This window comes from Malus domestica, chromosome 02 (genome assembly GCF_042453785.1).
Source record: "Malus domestica chromosome 02, GDT2T_hap1".
In the NCBI taxonomy this organism is placed as follows: Eukaryota; Viridiplantae; Streptophyta; class Magnoliopsida; order Rosales; family Rosaceae; genus Malus; species Malus domestica.
Window position 1 is genome coordinate 11,458,806 of NC_091662.1, and position 21,013 is coordinate 11,479,818.

The 21,013-nt window shown below is 37.2% G+C and overlaps 3 protein-coding genes across 3 annotated transcripts; 1 reads left to right on the forward strand and 2 right to left on the reverse strand.

Annotated features, from left to right (window-relative positions):
• Nucleotides 1–1,346, reverse strand: LOC103401262 (uncharacterized). The gene has a single exon (XM_008339970.4). It carries the CDS (start codon nucleotides 865–867, stop codon nucleotides 121–123), a length of 747 nt encoding a protein of 248 aa, XP_008338192.2. The 5' UTR covers nucleotides 868–1,346; the 3' UTR covers nucleotides 1–120.
• Nucleotides 1,347–15,618: 14,272 nt separating this feature from the next.
• On the forward strand, nucleotides 15,619–18,090 carry LOC103401278 (lipid phosphate phosphatase epsilon 2, chloroplastic). Its single transcript, XM_008339986.4, has 4 exons — nucleotides 15,619–16,355; nucleotides 16,737–16,962; nucleotides 17,375–17,448; nucleotides 17,788–18,090. Exons 1-4 carry the CDS (start codon nucleotides 16,008–16,010, stop codon nucleotides 18,007–18,009), a joined length of 870 nt encoding a protein of 289 aa, XP_008338208.2. The 5' UTR covers nucleotides 15,619–16,007; the 3' UTR covers nucleotides 18,010–18,090.
• Nucleotides 18,067–20,949, reverse strand: LOC103401268 (putative pentatricopeptide repeat-containing protein At3g47840). The gene has a single exon (XM_008339977.4). It carries the CDS (start codon nucleotides 20,740–20,742, stop codon nucleotides 18,610–18,612), a length of 2,133 nt encoding a protein of 710 aa, XP_008338199.2. The 5' UTR covers nucleotides 20,743–20,949; the 3' UTR covers nucleotides 18,067–18,609.
• Nucleotides 20,950–21,013: the final 64 nt, after the last annotated feature.

Below are 21,013 nucleotides of genomic sequence, written 5' to 3' on the forward strand. Positions count from 1 at the left end.
TTGTAGTAAATTACTTTTTTAATTTCCTCATTTTTTCTACCAGAAATTACTGTACATAACAGTAGGTAGCCGTGGCTTACATCCAATTAACTCAACTTTATTTATTTATTTATTTTATTATTAGCTCTGGTTCTTCAGAACAATGGCCTGAGACTCCTGGTGACGAAACTTCAGCTGCTTCTCTATGAAAGCTTCAATGGCGCGCTGAAACTCCTCGTTGCTCAAATCGTCCTCCTCCTCCGTATCTTCGGCCGCACATTCCTTTCTGGACCTCACCGTTTTCCGGCAAAGCTCCGTCTCCGATCTCCGCAGCTTTGCCGGTACAGGCTTTTTCTCGAACTTCTCCGATTTCGTCCTCCGAATGATCTTCGTGATCTCCGAGTCAGAGTCCGAGTTCGACTCAGTTTCCGGTTTAGGGTCCGCCGAGTTCACCTCCGAAACGATCTGCTTGTCCTGGTACACAACCTCCTCTGCCTCGCGCGGAACGACGTTGTCTTGTAGCTGAGACTTACTATCGGCTCCTCCGGCGCTGCTTTCGACGAATTCCGCGTAGAGTTCGGCCTCCACGGCGTCGTTACTACGATCGGTCGAGCTGACGTGACGGGACTTGAGGACTAAAGAGGCGATGATAACGTGACAGAGGAGGAAGACGAAGAGAGGGCTCGAAACGACGCCGGAGAGGAGAAGGAAGTAGTCGCGGGAGATGGTGAGGGCGAAGGGGAGGCGGGCGAAGGTCCAGGAGAGGAAGAGGATGCCCGCGCCAATTTCAGCGAAGCGAAAGAGCTTAGCGGCAGTGCGGAGGCGGTTGTACCTCCGCATGGCGCTGGTTTTCTCTGCCTTCACGGTGTCAAAATCCCACGACCCCATCTTCGGTAAGACACAAACAGGGAAAACAGGTTGTTGGTGGAAATTGATTACAGAAGGTGTGACTATTTGTGAGATGGTTTATTGTGGCATTGGAGGGTGATTTTCCGGGAAAGTTTTGATTTCTCGGAAAATGTTTGGAGTTGGAAGTGAAATTGTATGGACAGTACGGTACGTGAGAGGAGCAGAGGGAGCAAGGGTTTGTGAGTTCGTGGGGGTTGGAAGAAGAGAGAAGCCCCTTGTGTCAGTTCTCACCAGTCAAGACCATGCTTTTGCGTTTTATAGAGACTCCGCACTCTGCAGAAAATCTTTACGCTTTACTTAATGGTTTATTTTTGTTTAATTAGTTTAAACATAGAAAAACATGATTTAATAAGGAAAAAGTTCCTCCAACCAGACTTTGTGATCTTCTTTTTTGGCTCAACAACAGGAGGAGAGATGGAATTTGCAATAGTGACTAGCAACTTAATATTGATTTCATAATATATTTTACAAGCACACTATAAGTTTTAAATTTTGTGGAGAGAGAAGAAACATAAATTAAAGGATTCTTAACAACTTAATATAAGAAGCATGATGAAAGAATATAGAGCTCCTTTGTAGACAAGTAATTTTCCAATGTACTTAGAATTTCATTACACCAAAATATGATGATATTAGTTATTATAATTTTACTTAAATTATGGTACTTGTTTATATTTTTTTAATTAATATACCATTTCAGCGAGACATATATAAATCATATCATCCACTTATATTATAATGACGATGTTGCAGTGCACATAAAAATTTCTTATAGACGTTAGAATGCAAGGATCCAATCTAAACAAAGGTGTTATGTTATGTTCACCTTTTCAAAATTCTTTTTAACCATGTTTGGCTTACACTAGCTCGAGGTGTTAAAATGGCTGCCTTCTTTTAGGTGAATAATGCCATATCTAGATCTACTCATTAACAATCGTATTTATCGTATATATTGTACTGCATTGAATCCTGTTTGAATTTGAGAATATAAATCGACAGTTGAACCATCTCATACTTTGTATTATGTTTAAGTGGGTGACTAGCGCCAAAAAACATCTTAAGCATAATCAGTTGCTGCATATATAATCATTTGTATACGACCAATAATTAGTAAAAAAATTTAGACACATAACTAATATCTTTTTCGTAAAATGGGTGATTATGGATGTTAGGAGAGAGCCTGGCCGGAGTTAAATCATAATATATATTTAGGGTTTGGAAGTGAAACACTGTTTTTTTTCAGTTAATGTGTTTGAAACTTGGGATTTGGATCCTCTCCTAAGCTAATGGATCCTCCTGACCAACATATATGGGCCGTTGGATGAAAATCCAACGGCTATAATTATTATAACTTTAAAGGGACCCCTGTTTGTAATTATTATAACTTTAAAGGGACCCCCTGTTTGTAGCCGTTGGATTTTCATCCAACGGTCCATATATTTTGGTCAGGAGGATCCTCTCCTTAAGCTCAGGAGAGGATCCAAATCCTGAAACTTGTGATAGGTAGGAGTAGGATGACAAGATGTGACTTTTTCACGTGAGGTGCTCTGCAGTTGCCTGTTGAAGTAAGAAAGGATCAATGATCAGTAGAGTACACAGTGGTACTGCTCCAGCGTGCCTCGTGTGTTCTGGCTATTTTGGTTCCAAGTCGAAACGAACATATTCCTCATGTGGTGTGTACCAATTCAATACCCCCTGTACAATAATGCCCCCCTTCCCTTCCTTCCCTATGCCTTCATGATTTGCTTGGTCTATGTCCTCTCTTTTTTTTCACCCTCTTTCTTTTTTTACTTCCTTCCAGTTTTAGACTCGGTCCAAACATTTCTCAGCTTCTTTTCCTCTTTCTATTTTTCTCTCCCCACCCTTCGCCTCCTCCTTTTTTTTGTTGGTTCTTATTTTCCTATTTCTAAATTTTAAGAATACTTGAGAATTGGTCAATGATACAATTGATCAACTCCCCCTCGCATGTCAAAACCCTAGCTAGTTTCGATGACACATTAGGGTTATATATATATATATATATATATATATATATATATATATCGATCTGTATTACTGTAATTTGACAGAAGTCTCTTTGTCAATTATTTTTGTGCAAATCGTGCCCTTGCTTGCTTTCATTAATAAAAAAGGTAACATATATAATAGAACAGTACTTAATGGTCATTTAAAAATAACAAAAACAAATGAATTTTCTCATGTTTATTTCCTTCTACTTTCTCTTCTTCTTTTATATATTCTTCAAGAATAATTGCCCCTCAATAGAAAATGCATAGAATATGTGAAATTTTTCAGTATAATTGATTATTTGGAAATTGAGACTGATTTTACCACGTACTATCTAAACCCTTAATGTAGATGATGTGAGATAACAAAAATAAATGTGTTTTGAACGACGAACGCATTTCAAAATATTTACATATAATCCACTTCAAAGAGAATGAGCTCTGATGCAAATTACTTAATTAGTATTGTTGATGCACATAACCAGATCAATCTTGGCTCAACTTAGATCTGACCATAAATCACACAAACACATAAGAATACAAAGATATACCGTGATTCACTCCGAGTTGGGACTACATCCACGTAATTAGAGAAGTTTTCATTAATAATGTAGTGTTTACATAATACAATGATTTAAGCATAAGTAGGCGGTTAAGTTTGGATTAGGGGTCCTATTCTAAGATCCAAGGGCCCTTAATTGTGGGAGATGAGTCTCCTTTTATAGGTAAGGAGAGTCTCCTATTCTTGTTTGGGGTCGATCTGAGACTCTAGGAACGTTGTTGTAGTAGTGTTGTCACGTGTCCGTAAGCAAGTGGGCTGAAAGTAGAAGGAATGGAGAGCTCATTTGTTTAAGATTGCTACGTGTGCTTCGGAAAGGGTGGGTTACCAAGACATCATGATGGCTACTCGATGATTTCAATGTATAATTGGTAGAAACAAGCATATTACTTCCGTCCTTCCTTTCTTTCTTTTTCCTATACGAACAGATCATAATTCCATAGAATCGATATGAATAACCAAAGTGGGCTATATATATTTAGCTCAAACATGGAAATCAATAAAAAAAATTAGTTGAAATGATCATTTTCCAATCATATTTGCTAAAATGATTAGTGTATAATCAATATATGATTACAATATCTTTAATATTAATTGTTATATTGTTGACATTTGATCGATATATCATTGATATTTGAACAATTGAGAATTGATTTCATCATTCTAACCAATTTTTCAAATTAAAAGTGCACTCTTAATAAAAATATCATTAGCATTTTAAACAATTGATGATCGTCTATCCACGGTTCCACACAATCACTTCAATGAGGTCTGTACCTAAACCCTAATCTATATGTAGGGATAGGAGACAAATCCATATATATGCACAAACTACGGTGCATTTACATCAGTGAATCACGTCCGTACACAGTGCAGGCAGCACTATGCGTGCATGAAAATGTTATCACCTGAAACTCATAGTACGGCCAGTTAATTTTTTACTAGTGTTAAATGCTCATGTTTTTCGGGTAAGTAATCTAAAAGAACATATAGGAAATTTTCATCTTCTTCTTCACCATCTTTTACTGTTAATTATTTTATAATTTTTTAAAGAAGCTTTGTCAGGAAACTGACCTTCTTCTGCGGAGTGCAGAGGGTGCTTGACGGACACGCGACCCAACCTTTTTCCCAATACTAATTCAGAAAAATAGCCAATGAAATGAGAGGATGGTCGTTGGTCAAGGAGGTAGTCAACAATGTATGATGAATGTCCAGATGAATAATATCGAACACTCCTCACAGGTCACAAGAGGATTTGGCTGTCTCTCTTGTCCTGTTTAGTCTTCAATTTTTCAAACGAAATAGGCATGCAGCTAGATTAATTTCGGTGTATAAACAGCAGCAAATTGAGAGCTGAAATAGAAGAACTAGTTGTTTGACTCGGTGAAGTTTCTTCTTTCTTGCCTCATAGGTTTTCAATTTGCATGTATATCCGTCACATAATATAACTAATTATTGTTTATGTTATCGTCAATTTTTATTATAACGGGTAAGCTAGTACACCAAGTATGTAACAATGGCACCTACACTTCAAAATTTCCTCAGAAGTGGGACCCAGTCGGTGTTAACTAACGGGTGAATTGATCAATTATTGTAGGGTAGGGAAACCTAGAAAAACCTAGGAGTGTAGGTTTTTCAGTGAACGAGTCTGTCTGGTGTTCAAGAGTCCAGTCCAGTCGTACAGGTGTCTTCTCTTTCGCAATTGTATTTTCTTAATCCTGCAGATAGCAAAAGAAGCATTGAGTTTATATTGACAGAGACTGAGTGATGGATGCCTGGGATGCCCCCAGGCCCTCCACCGTCTCTTTCTCCTGATGCGACACCAGTTCCTTTTCTTTTATTTTCTTATCAACTTCCTTACACGCATGGCATTGTTTCAGTGTGTTTTGAACAAATGGTGTGTTATCAACACATTTTATTTTACTTTTCATATGTTTTTTGATAATTTTTTTTTGTTGATCTTCTTTAATTCATCCGATTGGACAGTCGAAAATTAAAAAAAATGTGTAAGAAGTAAAATGAGATGTGTGGATATCACACTCCTTGAACAAAAGTGTGTGTATATATATATACATACATACATACATACATACAAAATGTGTAAGAAGTAAAATGAGATGTGTGGATATCACACTCCTTGAACAAAAGTGTGTGTATACATACATACATACATACATACATACATACATATATATATATATATATATATATATATATATATATATATATATCTATAGGCCTTTAACAAGGGGGTTCTCCATTTTTCTAAGAAAATGAGGATATCTTCTTGATTGTTAGATTGACTTTAATGAAATTATGTGGTTGAGATTAAATCACATGCTTCTTGATCATTTTTGTCTGTTGATCTTCTTCAATTCATCCGATTCAACGGTCGAAAATTAAAAAAATGTGATAAAAGTAAAATGGGATGTGTGGATATCACACCCCTTGAACAAAAGTGTGTGTGTGTGTGTGTAGGCCTTAAACAAGGGGGTTCTCCATTTTTCTAAGAAAATAGGGACACCTTCTTGATCGTTGGATTGACTTTAATAAAATTGTGTGGTTGAGATTAAATCACAGGCTACACAATCTCAACCATACAATTTCATTAAAGTCAAATTCAACGGTCGAGAAGACGTCCCTATTTTTTTTTAGAAAAATGGAAATCCCTCTTGTTAAAGGATTCCTATATATATATATATATATGTGTGTCATTACACGGAATTGGATTCTCTCCGAGGCAAACTCTCGGGAACCTCCTGACCAGGTTTAGTGAGCTGTTGGATTTTTATCCAACGACTACAATTATTATAACTTTTAGAGAGCCCCCTGTTTATAGCTGTTGGGTAAAAATCTAACGGTCCACTAACACCGATCAGGAGGATCCCGAGAGGTTGCCTCGAAGAGGATCCAATTCCTCATTATACAAGTGAAGACACATAAAATAAAATTTTCTTTCACATATACATTAAATTAAAATATGACATATCGTCTTGTATTCTGTACATGTTAAAAAAAACTCTCCTCCCAACCACTCCCCACCAGTACCCCAGTCCCCACAATAATAAATTTAGGGGTGTGATATTCACACACCCTTTTTACTTCTTCCACACCTTTTTGGTTTTCGGCCAATCGGATCGGATGAATTGAAGAAAATCAACGGACATAAATTAATAAGGAGTGTGAGAAGTAAAAAGAGATGTATGGATAGCACACCCCTAAATTTTATGCTCGATAACTTTTGACACTTGTGAGTTTTGACTCATTCATCCTAATTTTACAAGTCCATTCATAGTATAACAATTATTAAGTATAACGAGGTTTATATCTCGTCCAACAGTCGGAAGTATTCACTCGCGTTTGAGCAACAAATATTTGATAAAATCCATATGTTTTTGTGTAATTGGATGAATTCATGACACCACAAAATTTCTTGTTATACTTGACTTGAAAGTTTATTCAATATTCTTTCTTAATTTCCTTTTTCTTTCTTAACTTATATTTATAATATAGAATTTAATATTTCGAAGGAGATGATGAAAGAATCTGCAAATTATTCATCACCCACTTAGCAAACAAGTTAGATTATATATATTGACCTCCAGTACCTCATCAATTTCAAACGAGATATATATTATATGGCTCCATTTGTTCCATAAATTCCGCAGATAATTTGGCTTTATTATTAAGTACTATCATTTGGATTTGAGGCTAAGATACCTCTTGTCCTTGGAGGCATATTATTTCAATTATCAAAGGCATGAGCAGTGAGCCAGCTGATCAATATCTTATATTATCCACAAAGCATAATTTGATTAAACAAAGACAGAAAAAGGAGCTTTAGTGGTGGAAATTGCTTCTTCGGAATCTGCGCATGCAGTAAGTGAAAGTTCCATTGTTCGCAGAGTTCGCAACATAATTTTGATTTTGATTTTTGAAAGTGATTTAGTTGATTCAAGGTAGAAGCTTTTTGTGGAACATAAAGGAACTTTCTTGGCTGTAAAGACTAGAATAATACATGTAAAGGCTGCTGCATATAACACTTTACCTTTGAGTTAAACACTCATATCTTATATATTCGATTTTAGTTCGGTTTTAGTGGTGGGGATTATGTGATCTTACTAAGCTCCACACAAACATGACATCAATATGTTTGACCCTTTGTTTCTTCCATCCTTCTTGTTTAAGGATGAGTATTACTAGAACGACTAAAGCATGCAGCATACAAACAATCTTCTTCTCATTTCTTTTTCTAATTTTTGCAAAAGATTTTGTAAGTGTCTTGTTCATGTAAACCCTATTTAAAATCAAATGGTTTGTTACAAAAGAGCTCTTAGTCGAGTTGTATTTTTCTATCTTCTGTTATATGAGACATTCAATGCTCTATGTGAAAAAGTTGAGATTTCACCATAAAGCAAATTGACGACATAAAGACTATAGTCCCATTTCTTATAAAGACTTGCAAGGTTTTTATTTTGAAATAATAGGGATATGCAAGGTTGGTAAACATTCAATGTGGAGCATTTCTTCGCAGGCCCTGTGTGAGGTGAAATTTCAAGTCTGACACGTAAACAATACAAATTAAGTGACGTGGAATACATGTAGTCATTGAGCTTCACACGTGTACCAATATGCTATGATACAATGATTCAACGAAGGAAGTTACATGCAAGATTTAATAACCTTAAGGGCTGGTTTGGTATTGCTGTGCTTTGAAAAAAAGCTGCTGTGAGAATAAGCGGCTGTACTGTGAGAATAAGCGGCTGTACTGTGAGAATAAGCGGCTGTGAAATAAATCAGCAGAGTGTTTAGTAAACTTTTTTGTAAAAGTGCTTTTGGAAAAAAAAAGCAGTCTAATAGTGGGTCTTTTCATTAAAGAAGCACTGTAGCTCCGTGTGCTTTGAAAAAAAGCTAGTTTTCCAAAGCTGCAAATAGTAGCTTTAGCTTTTTCCTTTGATTTCAGCTTATTCTCACAGCAGCTTCCAAAATAAGCCTTTTTTTTTTTCAGTTTACCAAACATCTAAAATCCTCACAGCTTTTTTTCATGGGTGCTTTTTTTTTAAGCACCTCACTCCCAAACTAGGTCTAAGCAAGTGGGGTGCTTTTTCATTGTGAGATGTTCCTTCATGTCCTCAAACTTAGAATCATACGGAGAACTTTCCAATATCATGGCTTACCGAATTCATTTTTTACGAGATTCTAAATTCGATTATCTCATTACTCGTTGATTTAGACGTCAGCCTAAAATAGTTTGTTCTAATATGTGGTTGGCCCAAAAACAAAGGTTTCTTCCTCTTCAAGTCCTTAAAGGGCATTTTCCCTTCACACTATTGGATTTGGATTTCAATCACCTGTTCAAGGGCCTCATTGCTCGTCCTTCCTCGTTTTTATCTAAAAACCCAAAACATATCACTCACACAATCCTTTAAAAACCCAAAACAAACCCCCCCCCCCCCCCCCAAAAAAAAATCCAACTCTCTCTAAAACTCAGCCCACTTCACTGTAATTCTTAATTTTTTATAGCATACATTTCCTTCTGTTGAGGGATCTCTCAAAAAGTTTTATTTGAGGTGCACTTTGTGGTGCTCTCATTCCATAACTTTTTTCAATGTTCTAAACTGTCTATATTTTAGTGTATCATTTATAAATCATCAATTCAAAAATTAGATAAATCCAAAATCAATAACGTCCAATTGTAGGGTTACAAATGGACGGATACAGTTTTCAAAGAAACACTATTATGACTACTATTTAATCTAACAGTTAAATAATTCCAAATTTTGGTGGTTTTGGTAGACATGATATTTGAGAGAATGAGTAAAAGATGGACAATTAGATTGTCGAAATACGATGTGAAATGGACACTACAAAGGATCTTTCAATGGAAAGAGACTATATTATATAAACAAACACACACACACACCCAAATACAACATACTTAGAAATTAGAAGAATAAATTGGTTGCGACCTTTTCATTTCCAAGATTCGAACTTTAAGTCACTAGACCGTAATAAACTCTATGTAGCTTAGGAACTCTTGTTTTGGTTTTTGCAAGTAGTCATATTATTGGTTTATGAACCGACAAGGGACAAAAATACAAATTGATATAATGAATTTTCAGAGATTGTCTCAAAAGAATATTGCAAAACCCTAGCTGTCAATTATTCTCTTCCATTTTCTGAAAATAGTAGCCAATTCAACAACAACAAGATCCCAAAATTGGTGCCAACTCAGACTGTCAATTAAGAAAGAATTACTTGAGAGTTGAGAGGGACGACAAAATGTGAATACTACATTGTGCTAGAGTCCACATACTACCAAGTCGATTACAAGCATTGCATTTTCGGCCTCTGAAATACCTTTTAAATAAAATGAACTTTAACGAAAAACTCCTGGTACTGTTTATTTTAATGAAAAATCACATTTTTTAACTAAAAAGTCAATCATTGTACTATTCATTTTATCATTTATTTTGTCCTTATCGTTCAAAGTCAAAATTTTTAAGTTTTTTTTCATTAGTTTCCCTTTAAATAAAAGAACCCAAACTCTCGTAGACACCTAAATTGATTGACAAATAAGTACAATGTTCATTTAGAGGAGAAAAATCATACAAGAGGACATCGTGCATTTAAGTGGCCTTTTTAAAACTTTATCAAAACTATCAACTTATTAAAAGAAAAAAGAATGTCCCACACTAAAAATACATTAACAAAATGAAACGAACTTAACCAACAATGATATAACTAAAAACAACATCACTATTAGTCTATTACTATAGCATGCTTCTCTCTCTCTCTCTCTCTCTCTCTCTCTCTCATATGTAATTAGGGGTGGGCACTTGAAACCGAAAACTGAAACCGAAACACGAATCGAATCGAATTGCACCGAACGGTTTAATTTTGTGGTTTTGAAACGGTTTCGGTTTCGAAACCGAACTGCAGCAAAGAAAACAGTTTGGTTTCAATTTTAGGTTTTCAAAACCACACCAAAACCGAAACTGCACCATATAATAAAATTAATAAATAAATGTTATATTTTAAACTTTTAATTAGTTTAGGTTACTAGACGATCATTATCATCTAGTTTTGCACTTCGACTCCTGAAGGCTGAAACACATCTTCATCTCCTTAACTCATCTTCTTAAAACTCATCTTTTCCTTAGCTCATCTTCTTGAAACTCATCTTCAATTCTGCGACTTGGTTGCTTCTGCTTGCATCTCTGCGAGTCTGCGACAGTGCGACCTGGTGCAGATTTGGTGCAGTTTTGCTGCAGTTTTGATGCAATTTTGTTGCTGTTTTGGTGCTGTTTTTCTGTTGTTTTGCTACTTTTTTATGCAATTTTGGTGCTATTTTTTGCTGCATTTTTTTTTTTTGCAGTTTTGCCATTGTTTTTTGCTGCAATTTTGTTGCATATTCATTAATTAATATATGAGAAAAATAAGATTGTCTTATGCATAAATAGGTGTATATTTTAAATTGTACATTTTTTTTCTCAAAAACCAAACCGAAACCATTTAAAACCGCACCGAACCGAACCAAATGGTTTGGTTTCATTTCGATTTTGGCTTCAAAACTGCACCACAAAAAATTTTGGTTTCGATTGTGATTTCACTCAAAACTGCACCGAACTGCACCGCGCCCACTCCTAGTATAATGTAATTAACAACAACATGAATTTTGTTGTTTTTCAACAAAAAGAAAAAAAGAATTGTTGCTACGTTTTCTTATACTTTAATTGAATGGCGCTCAAGATTATGCAGAAATTAGGAAGGCTTTGCCAGAGTTGGAATCTTCTGCGACTTTCGTTAGTGTTAATGCTGGAATTTTCTGGTTTGTTTTCAAGCGTGCGTGTCAGATGATTCGTTTGTTTATTATGCATTTTGTAGTGGTGGTTGGGTGTATATTTGTTATTATTTCCGGAAAAAATTAAACAAATTAGAATAAAGGTAAACTTGAAAACGAGATGCATGACTTTGAAATATATCTATTCCCAATTTGAACAAGATATCATAGGCCAAGCAATGATGTTAGTGACCTAAAATAGTAACCCTGGCAGAGGAAGAAGTAAGTTATTACGTGATGCTAGAGATATATACAAATCTGTATACAACATGTGTTATTACGGAAGTGATGCTCTTACCAACCAAAACTATTAGCCCTTGCAGTTAACACATTATTTTTGGGGTATGCAATTGGGATTCTTATGGATTTTAGAAGAATTTGGAGGTGTATTTAAAAGCTCCATTAATATCCATTAAACTTCATAACAAAATCCGTATAAATTTTTTTTCAAATCCACTTATAGTTTATGTGAATTCATTAAAATTCACGTGAAGTCTATATAAATTCATTAAAATTCATTAAAATTTATAAGACTTTATCAGAGTCCATAATTTTATTAAAATTCATCAAAATCTCAAATAAATACTCTCTGATTTTAATGAGAAAAGACTCTCAAAAGTGTGATTTTCATGGACTCTCTATCATCTCATGTTTGTGACATAATTTTCGTGCCAATATTATAAAATATTGTGCCAAAAACATAATGTGGCGAAGAATTAGAAACTCACTTTGAAAGAGTCTCCTTTGCATTTCTCAATTTAATTCCTAAATAAGAAAATAAAAATAGACGTTGTGTATGAATTAGGTCAACTAAAAGTTTTTTGCATGATATTATCTAAAAAATGAACTGTTATTGTGACACACCCCGACCCGAAATGTCCATTAGGACTCCAATTCGAGATGTGCTGGCCGACACCTGGAAGGTGACGAAGCCATAAAGTGTAAGGATGTGGAATAAATTTAAACCTAAGAGTACCTAAATACCAGAGTGCGCTGGTGAGCGGGAAATAACTCACCTCACACGTGACGTTAGAGTATAAGTATGTAGAGCATAGAGGATAAAGATTATACCCTCTGAGGTAGCCACCTATCCTGAGATTTGCCAAGAATCTTCGTCAATACGAACTTTTAGCAATTAAAACCTGGAGGGGCGGAAAACAGAAAGCGTGAGTGGGCAAAAACAAATGTTTTACAAAATCATTTCATTTATCAATATACTAACCCCTTGCTATAAAACCTGTATAATTTTTCCAAAAATAGAATATATCAATAGATATCAATATATTTTCAAATCATGTTTCACATATCCGTAAATCAAAAGTATGCCATGCCAAATATGAAATAGGATAAGTGATTCAGGTGAGAATAAGCTCATGGAAAATAACATATTAGCCGGAACCCCTGCAGAGGTCTGTACGGCTGAATTCATAGCTCATCAATCAATCCAGCCGGAGTCACACAAGTGACCTGTACGGCACTACACTGCACACGAGTCGGAACCACTGAAATGGTCTGTACGACAAGACTGGGTGTAATATAGTTATGCTCACTGCTACGCTCCCATGCTAGCTGTGCGATAAATCGCTAGTCACCTACAAGTCGGAACCACCTATGATGGTCTGTATGACAAGACTGTGCACCTAAATTGGATCCAATGTGAGCATATGGTGCGGGAGGTGACATTATATACAGGCATATGCCAGCTCTCTCTGGCTAAATTACAATCACCCTGGTGCAAGTTATGAGCTATCGTTTCTCAATCACATCTCACATAGCCAACCAAACATGTTCATCACACTACTCAATTCCTCAAATAAACTTATATCTCATTTATTTCATCTCATATATTGTATGGCTGCACCTAACATTTCCTTAGGCTGCCTACATACCCTAAACAGGGATTAAGTCGTTCGTAGTTCACATTAACCAACTATAACTCACCTGATACTTACCTGAGCGTCCACAGCACCATAATCATATAAATGCAACTATTACATGCATATTCAAAAGATAAAAACATTTGGCATAGTAATTCAAAGCATACTTTCATTTAAGTATATTTCTGGGAAGTATATCAAGTATATAAATATATATTGAAAACCAAAGGTCCACTCACCTGGAGTCCACACTACAACTCCCTAGAATGAGTACCGAGGCGTCCCGATCGATCGACGCCTAAAACAATAATCGAATCACATCTCAGCACTCTTATCAATAAAATACGTAACTCACATATAACATATCCTCCAGGATAATTTAGAATGGTTTAAGACCCATTAACCAAAAGTCATCCGCCGACCAAAGTTCGACGATAAGATCACAATTCTACATAACTCGATCCGGAAGATTTGCATCTCAGATTTCCAATCCATAACTTCCCATGAATCACATTATGCTTATGAAACAACATGCTAAAGTTTTGTTATGATTCAACGGTTGGATCTTCGCCAATTTCCAAAACCGAGTGGCAATTAACCTTTTATTTTATGAACTTACAAATCCAATTCGGGAAGATCCATACGTCAGATTTCCAATCCGTAAGTTCCTATGATCCTTAAATATTACGTATTGCAATGTATCAAAGTTTGGTGATGATCCAACAGTTGGATCGTCGATTCATATTTTCACCTAACCACACATCGAAACGAATTTAAGTTCAAACGATTAACCAACGTTAAGCCACTACCAAAACTGAACTCAAGACACCAATTAAAGCATAAAAGTAACATTGGCGGTCCACTGGCCACATGTCGCCGTGGGTGGCGGTCGGCGGCCCTGGCTTGCCAGAAAATCCAACGATTTCCAAAAATTACCAAAATTTACAGAAATGAAGATCTCAATGAGTAGAGCAACTTTCATACCTGTGGCCAAGGCCAATTCGGTCGGCAAAGCCTCCAATTTCAACAAAACCTGTCGGAAACCCTAGGTTTTAGGTGTGCTCAATCCGACTCCAAAACAACTCCGTTGTCCCAACCATTGCTTAGGCTTTGTTCTAGGCCTCAAGAGGATGCTATGGGTGGTGGTAGTTGGAAGAATTGCTTCGGGATTTGGTGATTCGAAGCCAAAGTCGCCGCACCCTTTCTTGCGGGTTCTTCCATTTTCAAAGTCAAATCTCTCCAAATTTGAGATGGAATGGAGAGAGGGAAGGTCGTGGAGGAGTTTCCAAGTAGTTTCTTGTAGCAATTCGTCGAAAAAATGGGTGAAAATCGTTGAAAAGTGAGGTGTTTGCCGACCGGGTCGAAAACGGGTTGCGGGTCAAGGGGATCCGGCTGATCCCCTTCCTCTTTTCCTCTCCTTTCCCTTCTTTCCTCGGATTCTGATTGGTCCTTCACTTCTCTCACTGTTCCAATTAGTCCATCTCCTATTTCCTTGGTTGGCAGCCAATCCCCCTTCTTCTTCTTTTTTGTTTCTGATTGGGCAGTCCATCTCTCCCCCCTCTAACTGGGCAGTGCCCAAACCTTTAATTCCCCTTTCCAAAACTGAAATTCTACCACAAATAATTAAATTACTAAAATGTCCCAAACTTCAAACATCAATATCTTCTGCGGTATAGCTCGAATTCACGAATCGTCTACGCCCACACGTCCGTAATGACGAGTACTACGAGGGTATGCCAAGAAAACAAATATTAGGTGACACGACACCGTAAATAACCTCAATCAATACACGTGCCTCGAAGGGCAATTTCGTAAAATCACTTAATAAAATTATAAAAATCATAATTTTTCCAAGATAGGCTGTCACATATTGGCACTCTAAAAATTTCATTTTGCACTCCTAACTTACTATAATTAGAAGAAAAATACACTTGTGAGGAGTGTAGAATGAGATTTTTAAAGTGCTAATAACAGTTCACATCTAAGAAATATGGATAAAATAGAGTAAATTGTAGCAATGGTTCGTCAACTTTAATCAAATTAGAGCAATGGTCCCTCAACTAAAAATTCATTATCATTGGTCCCTCAACTCATCAAAATGTGTAGCTATGACTATTTTCGTTAATTCTGTCAGAATTTTGTCAAAATAATTTATGTTGGAATGACCATTACTATAATTGGGGTCCCTCAACTCATCAAAACATGTAGTTATAGTTATTTTCATCAACTTCGTCAGAATTTTGTCAAAATGAGTTATGTTGGAAGAATCATTGCTACAATTGGGTTACAATTAAGGGATAATTTCTCTAGTTGAATTAAAGTTGATGGACTAATGATAATGAATTTTTAGTTGAGAGATCATAGCTACACGTTTTGATGAATTGAGGAACAAATGGTAATTGATTTTTAGTTAATGAACCATTGCTCCAATTGAGTTAAAGTTAAGAAATCATTGCTACAATTTATTTAGATAAAATAGGTGTGACCAAAGCACCATGAGTCCTCATGCAGCCATAAACAAAGAAATATGATTCTCTTCTCTCATCTTTCCAACGTCTCCTCTCACGTTCCTTTATTTTTTTCTTTATCTTACCATAAAAAATTAATATAAGATGTTGACGTAGCTTAACAGTGTGAACGGAGAATCCTACTCACAAACAAAAGTTTGATACTTGCTGAAATTTTCCCGGAAAATAGCAGATTCCTGTTTAGATTTTTCTCATCACCCCAACGCCTTTGATGGCCAATCATTTGTTGCTTCTACCAAATCCGCCATAAGAACGTTGAAAAATGGCTTTCAGTCTACGCACTCAGTCCCACTCCATCAATAAACCATGCCATCATCAGCAGCCACCAATTTTTTCCACCACCCAAACCTCAGAATCTTCCCCCGCCGTTCTTATCGGCTCAAATATCTGAAACCCATTTCTTCTTTTCCCAGATTTCGCGCCAAAAAACTGGATTTCTCAGGTGGATTCGTCCCCAAGAAAGCTGTTTCGGGGCGGAGGAGCAGAGTCATGGCTTCGAATTCCATGGTTGAGCTGATAAAGATGCTGCCTTCTCGAAACGCCGACGGCGAAGACAGCGGCGGAGAGATTCAGCCTGAAGATTATATTGATGGTCCTTCAGAGTTGAGTCCTTTGATTGTGGATAATGGGTTGGAATCGAAACTCAATCGACTGGTAGGTTTCAACTTTCATGTTTTCTTTTCAATTTTTTTCATAGAAGCCCTCGATAACATTACACTTTATATAAATAAAAAAAAAACGTTTCAAACCCGATAGTTTAGAACTAATAATTAATAAAAGCACGACCTCGAAGTGTTTTGTATAAAATTTATAGTTGTCGGGTTTTTATTTTGAGAATTTTAACGAAAAACTTTCGTACTGTTTATTTTAACGAAAAATCATATTTTTATACTAAAAAACTAATCATGATACTATTTACGTTACCCTTTATTTTGTCATTTTCGTTAGACTCAAAGTTTTTAAAGTTTTTTCATTAGTTTTCATTTTTATTTTTTGTTGGAATGACGTTAAGGGATTGGTTTGGGTTGGATGCAGAGCAAGTGGATTATATCTGCCCTTTTTGCTGTGGTGATTCTGTGGAGGCATGATGGAGAAGCCCTGTGGGCTGCAATGGGGTCTGTTGCAAATTCAATCCTATCTGTTATACTCAAAAGGATACTGAACCAGGAGAGGCCAATTCCGTCGTTGAGATCGGAGCCCGGAATGCCTTCTTCCCACGCGCAATCCATCTTCTACGTTGTTACGTTCACTATTTGGTCAAGTAATCTCTCTTATCCCTCTCGATATTGTTTTTTTCTTTCTGTTAACTGAATGCTTTAGGTTGAGATGTAATGTATGGTTTTTAACAGCAGAATGCCCGCCCTCTTGCACCCAAGTTGAATCCCCCTCCCCGTAGATTAGAGTATATCGCCTTTGCGGCGAGCTGGGAAATTCTAAACTTTGGCCTAGTAAATCACCTTTTTGTGGGATATCAAATTGGTATACCACGTTTCATATGAAAGAGTCCGTCTTTAGGGTTTTTTCTAGTGTGACTTCATCTCTGCTCTGAATCTGATACCACGAAAGGTGTTGGAATTCGACGAAAACTAGTTTTCTTGTTCTTGTCAGTCAAATATCAACTTGCTACCTCTGTTTTCTCATCCAATAATGTTGCCTGTGTGTTGCTATTGCAGTTGTGGAATGGCTAGGGGTAAATGTAATTTCCATCTCCGTCGGAGCGTTTGCCTTAGCGTTTGGTACATATTTTGTAAGTACTCAATCCTGTTCTGCATTCAGTTAAATAATGCTTTGAAGCTTGGCTACATATTTGAGAGTGTTCAAGTTCTTTAGTTGATCCCCTACTCAAAACATCACAAATTTGCTAACCACCCTTAATTGGGGTTGAGCATTACGACCATATTATGCGTCACTGGATGAGTTTGATTTAATCAACCGGTACACAAATCTTAGAAATTGAATTCATCCAATGGCGTGTAATGTGGTGGTAAAGCTCGCAATCTCAATAGACGCTGCAAATGCAAAAAATTAACAACCAACGATATGCCTTCAGATTGCTTATGTATATCTTTACTATTCGTTTTTGCAGACATGGTTACGAGTCTCGCAAAAGCTTCATACGCTTAGCCAAGTCATTGTGGGTGCTGCGTTCGGAACCATTTTCTCCATCTTTTGGTTCTGGTCATGGAATGCTTTTGTGCAGAAAGCGTTTGTTACCACTTTATGGGTTCAAATAGTTGTAGTTTTGGGGGCTGCTGGATTTTGCCTAGGATTTCTTGTGCATGTAATTCGTAATTGGTTTAGGGCTTAGGGCTTGGGGCTCAGGGATGAAAGGTGAAAAACCATGTAAATTGAAAAAGCGTATGAATGAGTGACAAAATGATTCAAACAATATCTTCTTGTTTCGACAGCTAACTGTATAGGAGAAAAACTTACATGCAATCCGGACTTCTTGAACCCAGCATGCAGCACCCTTTGAATTATATTGATGCAGCAGACTTTTCTGGAAAACTTTCTCGAGTGAATATCAAATTGCAAGCAAGCATAGTTTTGCAAAAATAAGTGCTAATCATCTGAATATGAAGATCTGGTGGTATCAGTTAGCCCTCTGATGTTGACAAAGCCGAAACCTCTACTGAAGCATGCAATTTCGCAGATGAGACAGTTCGAGAGTTTCCATGCCTTCGATAATGCTTGACCTTTTAACGTGACCCTGGATCCAGATTTTCCTGTGATTTCCAATCCTCGAGCCACAGCTAAGGAAGCAATTTCATCTGGTTCCATATGGTTCTTTACTACATAACTATGCCTTGAGAAACTCTCCACATAATATAAACTGGACTTTTGCAAGGAATTGAACGTAACTCCATCAAATCGGAGAGATTAGCTTTAAGTTTCAATGGATTAAATACTAATCTTCAGTGTCCATTAATGAAGAACCAATTTCCTGAAAAGTATCTTCTGCCTTTGAAGCTAGTAATTCCAGTACACTGTATATATCATCAACTTGTGGATGAGACCGATCTCCGGCAACAAATGCAGAAAGTCGATCCCTGACCTTTATCCAAGACCATCCCGGCTCCTTAATTACCCCCTTTGATCTCATCATTTTCCTTACTTCTGCTGCTTCCCTCCATTTTCCTCTAGCAGCATACATGTTAGCCAGGGTTATGTGAGTCACTGCACAATTCGGATCCAATTTAAGGATCTCATCTGCAGCACGTCTTCCACAGTCGACATCACCATGGAGCCTACAAGCTCTAAGGAGAATAGACCAAACAACATCATCCTGTTGAAATGGCATACATTTGATCATATGCTCTGCCTCACTTAACCGTCCAGCTCGACAGAGGAGATCAATCATGCAGCCGTAGTGTTCTTTTGCAGGATTACTCCCAAAGTCATTTTTCATTGAATTGAAGTAGCGGAAACCAAGATCAACCAATCCAGCATGGCAACAAGCAACAAGAACACCAATGAAGGTCACCGAGTCTGGTTTCAGACCAACCCTAGGAATCTTCTCAAACAGATCAATGGCTTCTCGGTAGTACCCATGTTCAGCATATCCATTAATCATCGCCGTCCAGGAAATAATATCATCAAGTTCTGTCACATCAAAGATCCTTGCAGCTTCTTTTATACTTCCACATTTCGAATACATATTCACTAGAGCACTTTGTACCATAGATGAAAACTCTAAACCGACAGACACAACATGAGCGTGCAGTTGCTTCCCTTGCTCAAGCATTGCCATACTTCCACAAACACTCAATACACTAGCAAGAGCAAACTCATTTGGTTTTGGTCCATCCCTTCTCATCCATGACAAATACTGAAAAGCTTCTTCCCCATAACCTCCTTGAGAATACCCAACAATTACAGCGCTCCATGAAACAATATCTTTTCTGCTCATCTCATGAAACACCTTAGAACCTGAAGCCAAACGCCCACATTTGGCATACATGGTCACAACGGAATTTCCCACCGACAACGAAGAGATAAAACCCCTGTGTAAAACGTGGGCATGCAATTGTTCACCCCATTCAACTCTAGCAAGACTGGCAACTCCAGAGATAACGCCTGCAAAAGTGTATTCATTAGGACTCACACCGGCTTCTTGCATTCTTATAAACACTTTGATTGCACGGTCCTCTTGACCCGTCCAGAGGTATGTTGTAATGATTGATGTCCATGAAACAACATCCTGTATCCTCATTTTTTCAAACAACTGCAACCCGTAGTCTAATTTGCCACATTTGTTGTACATGGTGGCAAGAGAGTTCGTCACAAATGAGCTCTCATCGAACCCCTTCTTCATTGTTTGCGTGTGAATCGCTCTCCCATATTTCAAAGCCCTCAAATCAGCACACGCCTTCAACGAGATAGCAAACACATACGCGTCATACTGCACCTTCGACCTCCACATTTCAGAAAAATACTCCAACCCCTCTGCATTGTAACCGGCACGAACAAGCCCGGTTATAACAGTAGTCCAAGACACCACATTTCTTATCGGCATTTCATCAAAAACCCTACATCCCTGCTCAATCTTACCAATCTTCATATACATGTCGAGAAGCGCACTGCCCACGAAGACCGAATTGACAAAACACGATTTTATCGAGTACCCATGTATTACTTCCCCATAAGACAAGTTCAAACCAAGTCCACAAGCCTTTAGTACAACACTAAGAACAAAGGGGTCCATGCAAATTCCAGGCTGAACCCACATGTGCGAAAACAAAACCAATGCCTCAGAGGCATCAGAGACACCAACGTAGCCTGAAATCATACTGGTCCACGAAATCTCATCTCTCTGAGGCATTTTATCGAACATGTTCCGGGCGTCTCCAACTTTACCTGCTTTAACCAGCTGCTTCAACTGAGCGTTGAGTTCAATCATATCTACGTCATTACCCAATTGGGCTTTCTGCTCTAGATGGTCTGGTTTTTTCTCTGGAAGAAGAGGGTTTCTGCATTCCGTATGGGCAAAGGCTGAAGCTGTAAATATTCGTCGAATATGAGGTCTAATTGATAAAATCATGTTCTGTTTTGTTGACCGACCATGAGAATCGTTGGCCGCCTACAAGATAGACGCGCGCAACATTTTTCTGGGTATTTTGCCTAATGGATATGGGCTCAACTCAATCTCAATCTCAATCACAAATACTCTTTGAGGCATAACAAATACACGTAATATTATTAATTTACGTGTTATAATAATCATTCATAATATATTTAGTATCAAAAAATAAAACAGATGTTGTATTGTCATAATATAGGTGACCACCATGTGACGGTTTTATGATCAATCA

Coding starts and splice junctions, on each gene's coding strand:
- LOC103401262 (XM_008339970.4), bottom strand. CDS start 867: ATGGGGTCGTGGGATTTTGACACCGTGAAGGCAGAGAAAACCAGCGCC.
- LOC103401268 (XM_008339977.4), bottom strand. CDS start 20,742: ATGATTTTATCAATTAGACCTCATATTCGACGAATATTTACAGCTTCA.
- LOC103401278 (XM_008339986.4), top strand. CDS start 16,008: ATGCCATCATCAGCAGCCACCAATTTTTTCCACCACCCAAACCTCAGA. Junction 16,356..16,736: donor AATCGAAACTCAATCGACTG/GTAGGTTTCAAC, acceptor GGTTGGATGCAG/AGCAAGTGGATTATATCTGC. Junction 16,963..17,374: donor TACGTTCACTATTTGGTCAA/GTAATCTCTCTT, acceptor TTGCTATTGCAG/TTGTGGAATGGCTAGGGGTA.